The sequence below is a fragment of the Solanum stenotomum genome, chromosome 12, assembly GCF_019186545.1.
Source record: "Solanum stenotomum isolate F172 chromosome 12, ASM1918654v1, whole genome shotgun sequence".
In the NCBI taxonomy this organism is placed as follows: Eukaryota; Viridiplantae; Streptophyta; class Magnoliopsida; order Solanales; family Solanaceae; genus Solanum; species Solanum stenotomum.
The window spans coordinates 19,322,847-19,337,375 of record NC_064293.1 but is presented as its reverse complement, the minus strand read 5'-3'; the positions used below and the strand labels follow the sequence as shown (position 1 = coordinate 19,337,375).

The following is a 14,529-nucleotide window of genomic DNA, read 5'->3' as shown; positions in this document are numbered from 1 at the left end:
CATTTTTTACTAGGAGTTATGGTCGTTTGAAGTTGACCCAAAACTTAAGAAAAACTTAGGAATGACTTGAATGAACTCTCTTTGGTTCTTCTTGGAACTTAAGGTGCTACATCTAGTGACCTTAATACTAAAAAAAAATTAAATTCCTTGCAAAAATCTCACTCACTACGAAGAACGGTTGGAGTCTTAGCTCAAAATTTTCTGGGGTGTTACAGCCACTCTCCCTCTCTCACTCGCCACTCTCCCTCTCTCGCTCTCCAGTCTCTCCCTCGCCTCTCTCACTTTATACAAACACAAATGTATAGATTGTGTTTCTATTTGTATAAAGTGAGAAATTGTATATACACATGCAAATAGATATATCTTCGTCATATACACTTATAATTATACAATTCAAATATTTTCCTGCCTAGTTCTCTTTTGTCTTTATACAAACACAGATTATACAAAATACAATGTATAATTTGTGTTTGTATAAAACGAGAGAGAGATTTGATAAACAAACGTTTTATTTCGATTCAAATGTATATAAATTCAGATTTTATTTTATGCATATATACAATCACATAAAATTGAATTGAGAGGCTGCCAACGATTTATACAAACAAGAGGGTGCCATCGATTTATACAAATGAGAGGCTGCCAACGATTTTATACATATCTGATGCCCCCAGCGATTTATACAATCTGATGCTCCATAGCAAACATAAGCTATAGGATACAAATATGATTTTTATATTTGCTAAATGTGAAAGTTGCTCATTAAAAAAACACAAAAAAATCAAGAAAATTCAACATCTATTATAATCTATATATTCATAAGCTATAAGTAATATTTGACGAAGGGGGTTTGATGAACCCTTAGTACTTATGTAGCTCCGCCCCTGGGAGCTGCATAAATTGGTGCAGTGTGAATCTTAATGCGTCAATTTTTTTTTTTCATAATTTTTAATTTCTACTAAAACAACATCAGTGACACACAAAACAGACATAGTAATAGTGCTAATTAATCAAGTACTATAAGGTATTACTAAGAAGCCCAAAGAGGTCGAATAAACAAAATAGAACTCAATGTTAAAGAATGCAAACCTTTCTGACTTTAAGTACACCCATAAGTTGCTTAAGGTAATCCACTGCATTGCAACGCTTAATCTCATATTGATTACATAAAACATTGTTGTAGTTGCAATTATATATGGTGAATAATACAGTATTCTCCTGATGATAAATATGCTCTATGAATGAAAGTGGTGTCGCTAGATTCATTTTCCATTTGAGGGTGGACAACACCATAATATCTATTGTCTAAATAATCTGTGCCTTAAACACATACTTTGGATTTGATACCTAATCATCGATCAACTATTTATTAAAACACAAATTGTTCCATTTTCCTACCTGAATGTTGGTGATAGATATTTCAGGTAGAAAAAGGGAACAACAAATAGATGATCTGAGGTACGTTCTGATAAATAGTTGATCACAATTTAGGCAGGAAACTCTCATACTTAATGATTCACGTATAAAACTCGATAAAATAAAATACTTTTATGTGCCTTTTAAACATTGACACTATCTTAATCAACAAAACATAGCTACATACTTGAAGGTCCAACAAAAGGGGCACTTGAATCTCCTCCACTTTGGCAGCAATGGAAGGACAAGTTGACTCATCCATGGTTTATCCTTTTGAAAACAAACTCCAGAAATAAATCAATCAAAATAGTTCACTGCTAATACAACAGTCAAAGCATTGAAACAATAGTGGTCAATGACATTCAACATCCATTCCAAAGACTCTTTTCTTACCCCAACAAAAACCCATTTGAAACTAAACTAGTACAATAAAGAAAAGGCATTCTCTTTTTCTTGATAATAAAGTTTCAATCTCATCATCTTCCCAAAACAAGTCACATTCTAATAAAGATGAAGTCTTTTTCACATTCTTGTTCTGATTTCTTTGTTCTGAATGGTAGTTCTATGTGAACCATATTTTTCTTGTAGATTTATCATTCAAATTATTAATTATTGGTGTGTGACATTATGTAATGATCGAGAACGATACAATCTATCCAAATGTTTTATTTATTAAAACAACACAATGATACATTATAAAATAATTTGTAATAACCATCCAATCAGAGTTTAATGGATTGATTTCACACGTGATTACATAATTTTTTATTTTATTTTTACTAGATTATTTCTTGCAGCATAAACATTATTCAGTTTTTATACATATATCATTGAAATTTACTTAACTGGGTTTTGTAAATTGTAGTAATAAAAATCATTGAACTTTACTAAGGAATCACTAGTTTTAAATAATTGAGATTGAAATTTATTTGACCATCCACAAGAGTGGTTAGTAATAGTAACTCATCATAAATGATTTTTTCGTCCCTTTAACGCTAGATAACAAAGAGTAGAAAATGTTAAAATAATTTTTTTTTGTAATGAAAAACTCATTCAACTTTGCTAATTATAAGTATCATATAATAAAAGGTCCATTTCATTTTAAGCTAGATAACAAATAGTTTAATTTTGCCTCATTCTTGGTCTAACATATGCATTTAATTAAAGATGTAGAATGCAGACAGATGTACAATTTTGCCTCGTTCCGTGAATAAATTAGTGCATTAATTAAGAAGCTCACATTTATGGGAGAAAATAGAGGCGAATTCATGATTTAAATTTTTATGATTTTTAGCGTTAATTTATCGGTCATGTTCAATATTATTGATTTGAAACCTAACAGATACCACCAAAACATAACAAAACTCAATTAGAGAGTCAAGATAGATGCCAAAAAAATGAAGTTACAAAGATTAAATCACAAAAACCAAATGATGAACATAAGACATGGTTTGGAATATTTCATATAACATTCTGATTTATGCAACACAACACAAGAAGGATAATTATGGAGATGAAGAACATAATTCATAGTCACAGCTCATAGGCTGAGGATAATTAAAACTTAAGGGGTTACACCTGAGACCATCTTGGTCACAGGCTCACATCTACTTCTTACTTCACATACATTACAAACCAACGTTCTATAGTCAATCAGAAACTAGCAGCTTTAATTTGGGGACTAGTTTTTGTCTTTAGAATTTGAATCAAGTTATATTACCAAATCACGAATGTGTGGCTGTGTCATGAATACTGTCTTTGTGAGTTTCTTGCGTAACAAGGACATGCCATCAATAAAATATTAAATTTTTCAATATTTACTTCTTTTATTATATGAAAATTTAAAGTCGTATAAAATTAATAAAATATTTACCATAAAATAACAAGCACTTATATAAGTTGTAATTTATTAAAAGGACTAACTTGAATTCTAAGTCCTTCACTTGATTAATGAATCAAGTGAAGAACTATCACTACTTAATTTCAAATCCTAATAAGACAATTCTCATTTTACAATTCTAAAATGAACTTATCTTTTGAAATTTTATTTATTGAATAAATAGAATAAATTTAAAATGAATTGAATGGTAATCAGTAAAAATGAATTTGGTCAAATATATGGAATAAAATGATTTAACTCATTTTTACTCCTTTTTCATTCGTGGAAAATTTTATTAAGTTCTTAGCATCTTCATTTCTTTTTCTTTTTTATTTTACTTCTTCTTAATTATCTATTTCTTTCTTCACGTCTTTAAAGTATATTTTAAAGTGTATTTAATAATTATGATATTATAAATGTATAATTACAATTTCGCACTTAAATCGACAAATAAATCTGTTAAAACAAAATTAAAAGAAAAATAACATTATTTTCATGAAACTCTATAAATAAAAAAACGATATCATATAAACTCACTAAAGATATATTCATCACCATTTATAAGATTCAATTTCAGACATAGCTTGTCTAGGGGGTTATAACTTCGAGCTAAGAAAATAATTTCTTGTAGAAATGCAGGGCAAGGTGACATACAATAGATTCTTGTGGTCTGATTTTACAAAAAAAAAAAATTAATTTTTTTGCAGGATAACGTGGTGTACAATAAACCTCGTTGCATTTTTTTTAAAAAAAAATGACTTCTTCCAATCGATTTATATTTCTTTATTTTTGCATTAAAAATTTGGAAAAAATAATGGAAAAAGAAAAAGAAAAAGCGAAAAAACAGTAAATAAAACTAATCGAAAAGCATAAGAAGTACAAATTTCCAGAAAATGACTCAATATATTTAACCTTCAATTAATTAACATAGGTATATTTGGTTCCTTCTTATAGAAATATATCAAGTTTTAATTGGCTTACCATGGTCAAATATGGATACTTGTAATTTACCTATATGTGTCGATAGTTGATACTCTTATAGGTTAACAATAGATTTGAAATCCATATATATCCAAACGAAATATAAGTGATACAACTCATCGAAATATGAATAAAATGGATTGATTTTATAAATACGGACTAAAATTGCCAGCACTAGTGTAGTTGTAACACCTCGTAAATTCTATGCTAAAGATCTTAATCATTCATCATGAGTGTATTAACTTGAGTCGGGCTATATCCTACTTATACATATGTTAAGGTTCATTCCTATGTGTGAGAAGTGTATCATATGTGGTTTAGAGTCATAAGTGATCTCTATCATAGAATCAAGTTCAAACCTTACCTACTGACTAAGTTTTGGCATTAGTTCATATAAGGGTCAACTTTAAATGACCATATCTCTTATGAACTTATTATGTGATAACAAAGCCGCAATTCAAATAGCACAGAACCCTATTCAACATGATCGGACTAAGCATGTTGAAATTGATCGATGCTTCATTAAGGACAAGTTAGATCAAAAGATTATACATTTTCCATTTGTCAAGTCTGAAAGTCAGCTGGGAGATGTACTCACCAAGGCTGTATCAGGGAAGGTCTTTCATGAGATGATTGGCAAGTTAGGCATGATAGGCATATATGCACCGTCTTGAGGGAGAGTGTTGAAACTAGAACTATTATGTAAATATATATATATCTTGGAGTAGGGGCCAAGTATTAGTCCTAAGTCTACTCTAATTCTACTTGTCAACAAAGTATTACTTGTATCTATATATACCTCTATTATGAGATAAATAAACGACGCGAAAGGAAAAATATTCTCTAAACCTAAAAGCCTACAGAAACAAAATAAAAAAAGACACACGCAACCACAGTGAATTTAAAGAGCAAAATTTTCGCGCCTTGGCCTAAATATTTATTATAAATTATTTTTATTCATTATATTTTCAACTATAATTTACTTCCATTTGTGGTATATAGATCAACAACTTCAGTGACACACAAAACAAATGTGCATAATGGTGCTAATTAATATAAGGTATTACTAAGAAGCCCAAAGAGGTCTATACAGAAATAGAACTCAATGTCAAAGAGTGCAAACCTTTCTGACTTTAAGTATACCCCTAAGTTGCTTAAGGTAATCCACTGCATTGCAAGGCTTAATCTCATTGATGACATAAAACATTGTTGTAGTTGCAATTATAGATGGTGAATAATACAGAATTCTCCTGATGATATATATGCTCTATGAATGAAAGTGGTGTCACTGGATTCATTTTCCATTTGAGGGTGGACAACAACAAAATTTCTATTGTCTCAATAATCTTTGCCTTAAATACATTCTTTAGATTTGATACCTAATCAACAATATATAACCATCATAATACAACTAGCTATTATCATCGATCAACTATTTATTAAAACACGCTTCAACTATCAATTGTTCAATTTTCATAATGTTTATTAAAGCAACACAATATGATACATTATAAAATAATAACCATCCAATCAGAGGTTAATGGATAGATTTCACACGTGATTACATAAATTTTTATTTTATTTTTACTAGATTATTTCTTGCAGCATAAAAATCATTCAGTTTTAATACATATATCATTGGAATGTACTTAACTGTATTTTGTAAATTGTAGTAACAAAAATCATTGAACTTTACTAAGGAACCAGAAGTTTTAAATAATTGAGATTGCTCAGGTTGAATAATTTATCAAAATGCTTGAGCAAATTTGGAGGATAACTTATTCACATTTTCTATAATTTGAAGTTGAAATTTATTTGACCATCCACAAAAGTGGTTAGTAATACTGTAATAGTAACTCATCATAAATGATTTTTTCGTCCCTTTTGCGCTAGATAACAAAGAGTAGAAAATGTTAAAATAATTATTTTTGTAATAAAAAATTCATTAGACTTTGCTAATTATAAGTATCATATAATATAATAAAAGGTCCATTTCATTTTAAGCTAGATAACAAAGAGTTTAATTTTGCCTCATTCTTGGTCCAAGTCTAACATATTCATTTAATTAAAGATGCATAATACACAGATGTACAATTTTGCCTTGTTCCGTGAATAAATTAGTGCATTAATTAAGAAGCTCACATATATGGGAGAAAATAAAGGCGAATTCATGATTTAATTTTTATGAATTTAAAATTATGGATTCATATATACTACCCTGTTATGATTTTAATAAAATTTTACATATAATTAAACGATCAAGGAAAAAATGAGATTTTTACCTGGTCACACAAGTAGGGTTAGATAAAAAAAAAATGTAACGAAAGGCAAATTTAAACAATTTCGAATATTGTTTAGAGAAATTTAAACTTTTTCTCTTTTTTCTATTTAAGTAACTCATTGTTAATTAGGGAGTATATAATCATTTATTATGAGTTACATTACTAACCACTCTTGTGGAGTATCAGTCATGTTCAATATTATTGATCTGAAACCTAACAGATACCAACAAAACTCAATTAGAGAGTCAAGATAGATGCCAAAAAAATAAAGTTACAAAGATTAAATCACAAAAATCAAATGATGAACATAACACATGGTTTGGAATATTTCATATAACATTCTGATTTATGCAACACAACACAAGAAGGATAATTATGGAGACGAAGAACATAATTTATAGTCACAGCTCACAGGCTGAGGATAATTAAAACTAAAGGGGCTACACCTGAGATCATTTTAGTCACAGGCTCACATCTACTTCCTACTTTAAATACATTACAAACCAACTTTCTATAGTCAATCAGAAACTAGCTAGCAGCTTTAATTTAGGCACGAGTTTCCGTCTTTAGAATCTGAATCAAGTTGTATAACCAAATCACGAATGTGTGGCTGTGTCCTGAATGCTGTCTTTGTGCGTTTCTTGCGTAACAAGGACATGCCATCACAAAGCCTCTTCTTCATATCTGGAGGCTGGACATTATCAACTGATTTTAGAAACGAGTGATTCAAGAGCATGTCTGCACTCCAACGCGCACTTGGATTCCTGACAAGACAATTATTCAGGAAATCTTTTGCCTTAGTAGACAGTTTGGGATTCTCAATATTTGGCTCCTTATACTTAATTCGGTCCAACATCTGATCTGAATTGGATGATTCCCATAGGGGTTTCCCAGTGATCATCTCGTAAACAGTGCATCCAAGTGACCAAATATCAACTCCTGGGTAGTACTTCTCCTTAATTAGAGCTTCAGGTGCCATATACCTTTTAGTTCCTCTGTACCCCATGTTCTCTTTCTTGTTCTGCTCCAAATTTATGGAAAGTCCGAAATCAGCTATCTTTGCCACCTCGGCCATACCATCAGCACCATCAGTAGTAAGGAGAATATTTTGGGGCTTTATGTCACAATGAATGATCCCTTTTTTGTGAATCAAACTGAGCCCTAAAAGAATATTCTTTGTGTGCTTTTGGACTTGAAACTCAGGCAATCCTCGTTCATTAATACGATCAGCTAGGCTTCCAGCTGAGGCAAATTCGAGCAGCAAATTGTAAAGATATAAGTCATCTTCATAGGTGACATTAAATCCAAAACATCGAATAATTTGAGGACAATCCTCAAACATTCCTAAGAATTCCCTTTCATTTCGAAGAGACTGAGAGCGGTTCAACATACAAGATTTAACGGCAATGAGAGATGGTATCATAGGAGAAGGGGTATCAGTAGAAGCCAATGAAACAAAACCATAGCTTCCTTTCCCCAATGTTCTACCTCTCTGCCACTTAAATTTCGCTTGATTTTCCTCCATTACAATTATTTCACAGTGTTTTCTTTTTTTCTTGAATGTGAGCTCATTTCTTAGTGTATGTATAGGAGTCATGATAAATGAGCAGATAGGATCAAATTTAAAAATGGGTTGAATTTTAGTCAGTAAAAATAAATTTGGATGAACTCGTTTCAACCAATTCTTTGACCCATTTTTACCCTTCTTTGTTCTTTTATGGACTTTTATTTAGTTTTTCCATTTTTCTTTTTTCCTATTTTAGTTCTTCTTATCTATTTTTTTATGTCTTTAAAATGGAGTATTTAAAAAGTATATTTATTGTCTATATTCTTATAAGTTAACAGTAGATTTGATATTCATATTTTGATCTAACTCATTAAAATATAAATAAAATGTACTAATTTTATGTAGCAGTTTTGTTTCATAATTTTTCTGTTTTTCCCTTTCATAGAGCTAGTAGAAGAAATTTTATTAATTTTTTCCATATTTACTTCTTTTATTATATGAAAATTTAAAGTTGTATAAAATTAATAAAATATTTACCATAAAAAAATAAAAAGCACTTATATAAGTTGTGATTTATTAAAAGGACTAACTTGAATTCTAAGTCCTTCAATTGATTAATGAATTAAGTGAAAAACTATCACTACTTAATTTCAAATCCTAATAAGAAAATTCTCATTTTACAATTCTAAAATGAACTTATTTTTTGAAATTTTATTTATTGGATAAATATAATAAATTTAAAATGAATTGAATGCTAATTCAGTAAAAATGAATTTGGTCAAATATATGGAATAAACTGATTTAACTCATTTTTACTCCTTTTTCATTCGTGGAAAATTTTATTAAGTTCTTAGCTTCTTCATTTCTTTTTCTTTTTTATTTTACTTCTTCTTATCTATTTCTTTCTTCATGTCTTCAAAATATATTTTAAAGTGTAATTATTAATTATGATATGATAATTGTATAATTACATTCCGCACTTAAATCGTCAAATAAATCTGTTAAAACAAAATAAAAAGAAAAATAACATTATTTTCATGAAACTCTATAAATAAATAAAAAGATATCATACAAACTCACAAAAGATATATTCATCACCATTTATAAGATTCAATTTCAGACTTAGCTTGTCTAGGGGTTATAAGTTTGAGCTAAGAAAATAGTTTCTTGTAGAAATGTAGGGTAAGGTAGCGTACAATAGAGCCTTGTGGTCCGATTTTACAAAAAGAATAATTAAATTTTTTTGCAGGATAAGATGGTGTACAATAATCCTCGTTGCACTTTTTTTTAAAAAAAATGACTTCTTCTGATCGGTTTATATTTCTTTATTTTTGCATTAAAAAATTGGAAGAAAACTAATGGAAAACGTAAAAGGAAAAAAAAAGCGAAAAAACAGTAAATAAAACTAATCTGAAAGCATAAGAAGAGACAAACGTGATTTTATTAGGAACGGATATGATAATACAAATTTCCAGAAAATGACTCAATATATTTAACCTTCAATTAATTAAAATATGTATTTTTGGTTCCTTCTTACAGAAATATATCAAGTTTGAATTGGCTTACCGTGGTCAAATATGGATACTTGTATTTTACCCATATTGTGTCGATCTTATAGGTTAACAATAGATTTGAAATCCATATATATCCAACCGAAATACAAGTGATCCAACTCATCGAAATATGAATAAAATGGATTGATTTTATAAATATGGACTAAAATTACCAGCACTAGTGTAGTTGTAACACCTCATAAATTCTATGCTAAAGATTTGAATCATTCGTCATGAGTGTATTACCTTGAGTCGGATTATATCCTACTTATACATGTGTTAAGGTTCATTCCTATGTGTGAGAAGTGTATCAGATGTGGTTTAGAGTCATAAGGAATTTCTATCACAAAGTCAAGTTCAAACCCTTCGTACTGACTAAGTATTTGCATGAGTTCATATAAGGGTCAACTTTAAATGACCATATCTCTTATAATATGAAGAGTTAGGTGATTTATAACTTTCAAATTAAAGGTCGGTGAGTCTTCTTTCCAACTCCATCGACTGTTTGTCAATGAGAGTCCGAAGTACGTGAGACATAATGACTTATTTATCAAAGATGCTCCAATCCGGTGGAAGTCCGTGACCTGGTCCGTGACAGAGTGGAAGCAAACCTCACTGCCTATTTAAATGAAATTTCATCTTCGAACTCTAGTTTTTTTTTTTTAGGGTATTCTTGTCTTGAAAATCTTTGGAGGGAGTTATATCTAAATGGCTTTAAACGTGTAAAAAATCAATTTTTCATAATTACATCATCTCATTCACTCATAAATTCCTACGCTCAAGAACTTCAAGAAACTTCAAGGCCAGAGTTCATCTTCCAAAGTTCTTCATCAAGTTTCATCATTAAAGTATGTAAGACTATCTCCACGTGTTTCACCTTGTTCTTCCCCACAAACTACGTTTTCATGATTCAAAAGAATCCTTCGTGAATGAATTAGGGTTAGAATGAAACTCCATATTCTTGAATTGCTCTTATTCTTCATGAACCCCCAAGAACTCTCCATAAAAGTATTTCAATTAATTTCTTGATAATTCTTTAATTACCCATGAGTTTTTACAAGATTTCCTCTATGAAAGTATTTTAATTTCTTGATAATTCTTTTATACATGTGTTTTCTATGATTTTCTACATGTAATTATGTATGATTACTAAAAGAAGAAATTCTTATCTTGAGAACTACTTTAATGATTTTCTTTATAACTTCTTGATAACTCTTCGGCGATCTCTTAATATTTTCTTGGAATACTTATATTATGATTTATGACCTTAGAACTATGAGTTATGAAAATCCCCAAATTTAAGACCTTATGATGTTATCTTATGATTCTCTATACCACTAAAGGCATAAATTTCCCCCTGAACTTACATCGAAAAGTGACTTACACGTTTAAACTATCATGATGACCTATTACACACCATTAGTTTACTATTCAAAAGTGAATTTAGTACCATCCTGAGACGTGTAATACCGCTCTCACAGGGTGTGGTGTAATACACTCGTCACCACATCAACGCTACGTTAGTTCCATGTCAGAAATGATTTTTTATAAAAAAAATTATTTTATTTCTTTATTAATTACTTTTCTTTTGTTAACAATATTTTACACTAATTAGTCTCTAATTAATTATTAAAATTCTCTAATAATTATACCTTTTTCATCACAGAATGTAATACCCCGAGACTAGTAATTAAGCTAAACTAGAGAGTTCATTTTTTTTTGTTAAAACTAGAGAGTTCTAGAGCCCTATGTTAGGGTTTTAGGATTCGATATGAGAAATAGAATCGTAAAATGATTTCCCGTACTTAGAATGAGGGTTTTAGGATTAGGGCGTCAAGGTACGACCCCCAAGGACCAACCAAAGAGTCCTTGAGGAAGACCCTAAAAACTGCCCAAAAGCTGTAAAAAATAGTGGCCTCCCACAAAGGGCATCCACGAGCCGTGGATGGACCCACGCCCCGTGGGAAGGGGTCGTGGGTCAAGGCCTTAGTTCCCCCTGCATGTTGAGCCCCAGACCATCACCCACGAGTGACAAGTATGGTTCATGGACCCACCCACGGTCCGTGGGTGTGGTCTCGTGGGTGGGGGCAGATTTTAATTGAAATTATTTTAAGTTGGGGCTTAGGGGTTAATTCATTATTAGTTAGGGGTTAAGTGAGGTCGGTTAATTAGTTATTAGACCAGCCATATAAACCTAATAGACCCCTAAATACATTGATTCTAGACATAATTTCAAGACCCCAAAACTTACTCAACTCCCTCAAGAAATTCTCTCTCTAAGTGAAGAAGAAGAAGAAGGAAGCTATGGCTGATTTCTTCCATAGTTGTAAGCTTTTGTGAGGGATTTGAATCAAGGTATGTTAGCTTATTCATCTATGTATTTTTCCACCTATAGAGCCCTCCAGATTTCCCCCAATTGTGAAGACAAAACCCAATTCTAGCTAGGGTTTCTTCCTACATTGTGGGTAGTGTTTAAGTATGATTCTAATTGAGTGGATAATACTTCATTATGATTTATTTAGCATTGAATTATGATACTATGTGATTTCCATGGTTAACCCTAGTCTAAGTGATAGAATTGATATTGTGTGGGTTTATGCCATGAGAGGTGAAATTGAGGATTCATAGGTGATCTTCTAAAATTAATGTCATGTGTAGTAATTGTTCAAGATTAGGAACATATAGACATGAATTGAATTAGACTATAGTGTATATGATGGATCATGACTAGTAAGGTTGAAATTGAACCTTTATGATGAATTATGACTAGAATCACCTACTAATGAAGAATGTGATTAGAATACCTTGAAATCTAGGTGTTTTATTTAAAAAAGATATATAAAAGGAAAATGACTGAGTTTTCGAAAAACCGATTAAACTTATGATTTAAGAGAAATCGGGTTTCCAAAAAGACAAAGTCGCCACTTAATTTTTAGTAAAAAATCAAGAAAAAATACTTACGATTTTTCAAAAGATTTAAACAGATAAAATCAATTGAAAACGGGTTCGAAGTTCAATATACATTCCGAGAAGGTGTTAGACCCTCGAAATGCCCGCTAACTTGCGGTTGACCGGCGATTTGACTTAAAATGTCTTTGACCAATTTTGAGAAAATGATTTGACATAAAAATATAATAATTTACAATATTTGATCAACTTTGAATAAAAATAGTTAAAAATAACAATTTTTAGTTTTTGAAAAAATTTGAATCTTAATCGGAATACTCAAATTAATTTGCAAGCGATTAGCATTTGGCAAATCTAGGTTAATTTGAATTTTATTTGAATCTCTTAAAAATAATTTAGACTCATTTAGTCAATTAAAGCATGGAAACCATTTTAAATTAATCGAAGATTAAGTAAAAAAAGTTTTCAATAATAGTACAAGAATTAATAAAAAAAAAAGGAAAATTTTATTGAAACATATCTAACATAAAGAATATGGTTCATCTTTTGGGGATTTAATTAAGTTAATTAACAAATATAAAGTTGGAGTTAAACAACAAGCAATAAACAATCGCAATTAAATAATTAAAGAGTAAGGGAGAAATTGAATTTGGGCCTCCTTTTGGGCCAAATTCGCTGGAATTTTGGGGTTTAATCCCAAACCCGTTTTTGTATATATCCGATGTATATCTGTGTATATCGAATGTATACATCATATTTTTCTGCTTTTCGGGACCTGTATTTTTATAGAACTTTGTATTTTTGCCTTTTTCAACCTGTATATCACCGTTTTGCACCTGTATCGCTGCATTTTAAGCCTGTATATCATGTATACAGAATATATACTACATGTACACATCCCTCTTTTGGGCATTTGGGGCCTGTTTCAGCTTCCTATCAATGGGATTGACTCAGGAAGAAAAGCAGAGAGAGCTTTCATGGCCCATTTCGAAGATGCAAGGGAGAAACTTGAGTCCAAGTGACTCGATTTGGTGTCACATGTAACACAAAAATGACGAAAATTAGTGAGCAATAGTAGTGTCTTGAAACCAAAATATTAAATGACAATGATGATCAACCGATTCGCAACTCGACACAAACAAAATGAAAAAATAAAAAATAAAAAAATAAATAAAATAGCAAATAACTAACAATAGCCATAAGCCAAGTGAAATACACGTGAATGCCCAGAAAATTGAAAACAAACAGAATACTCAAACCTTAAAGTTTAATTCCAACATTTTCAACTAGTTTCCATTTTTATTTATTAATGAACTTGATAAACAAAATAAATCCATGACTAATCCATGACTAATAAATCCATGACTAATCAACAAAAAAAAAAGCAAATTCCACAAAAATTAAGATCACAAAATCTGAAATAACGGAATGGGTTCAACTAAGATACACAAATCATGAAAAAATTTAAAAGGGTGAAAAGGAACCCAAACTCAAAGCAATTATCTTCAGTTAACATATTGGACTTTTAAAGCAATTATTTTGAAACGAGACTCTAAACATTCGCAAAAGAGGAACTTACTGATTTAAGGAAAAGGAAAAGGCATCGCTAAACTAAGATTTCATTGAGCCTGGCTCAAACCACCACATTTTACCTCCCAAAGTAATCACACTTCAAACCTCTATTAACCCTCAAAGCTAACTGATATTAAAGAAATGAGTCGCTCAATTTTACAAGGCATACCCGATCTTTGGCGAGATCAAAGCGAAATAAGAGAATTTATAAACTTAAAGTGAAACTCAAAGACCCATCTGTGAACATTTGTTTAACCAAAGGACAACACAGTGACAAATATTACAAGACTGAAGGGAAAAAAAGAAGAAAAAAAAGTAAGTTTTATCAAAAGTGATAGGCAAACAAATAGAAGGAGACGTTGAAAACAGAACAAAATCATGGATGAAACGCACTCAACTAAACAGACTTGGGGTGTAGAGCAACATAGACAT

At 30.5% G+C, this 14,529-nt stretch overlaps 1 protein-coding gene and 1 pseudogene across 1 annotated transcript; both read right to left on the bottom strand.

Moving 5' to 3' along the window:
• Nucleotides 1–1,074: 1,074 nt before the first annotated feature.
• Nucleotides 1,075–5,483, bottom strand: LOC125847202 (cyclin-D3-3-like; annotated as a pseudogene).
• A 1,616-nt stretch (nt 5,484–7,099) lies between these two features.
• On the bottom strand, nt 7,100–8,083 carry LOC125847201 (mitogen-activated protein kinase kinase kinase 20-like). The gene has a single exon (XM_049526873.1). The coding sequence runs from the start codon at nt 8,081–8,083 to the stop codon at nt 7,100–7,102; it is 984 nt and encodes a 327-aa protein (XP_049382830.1).
• Between the last annotated feature and the right edge of the window lie 6,446 nt (nt 8,084–14,529).

What these genes read in the sequence shown, in the direction of transcription:
- LOC125847201 (XM_049526873.1), bottom strand. Translation starts at nt 8,083, where the DNA reads ATGGAGGAAAATCAAGCGAAATTTAAGTGGCAGAGAGGTAGAACATTG.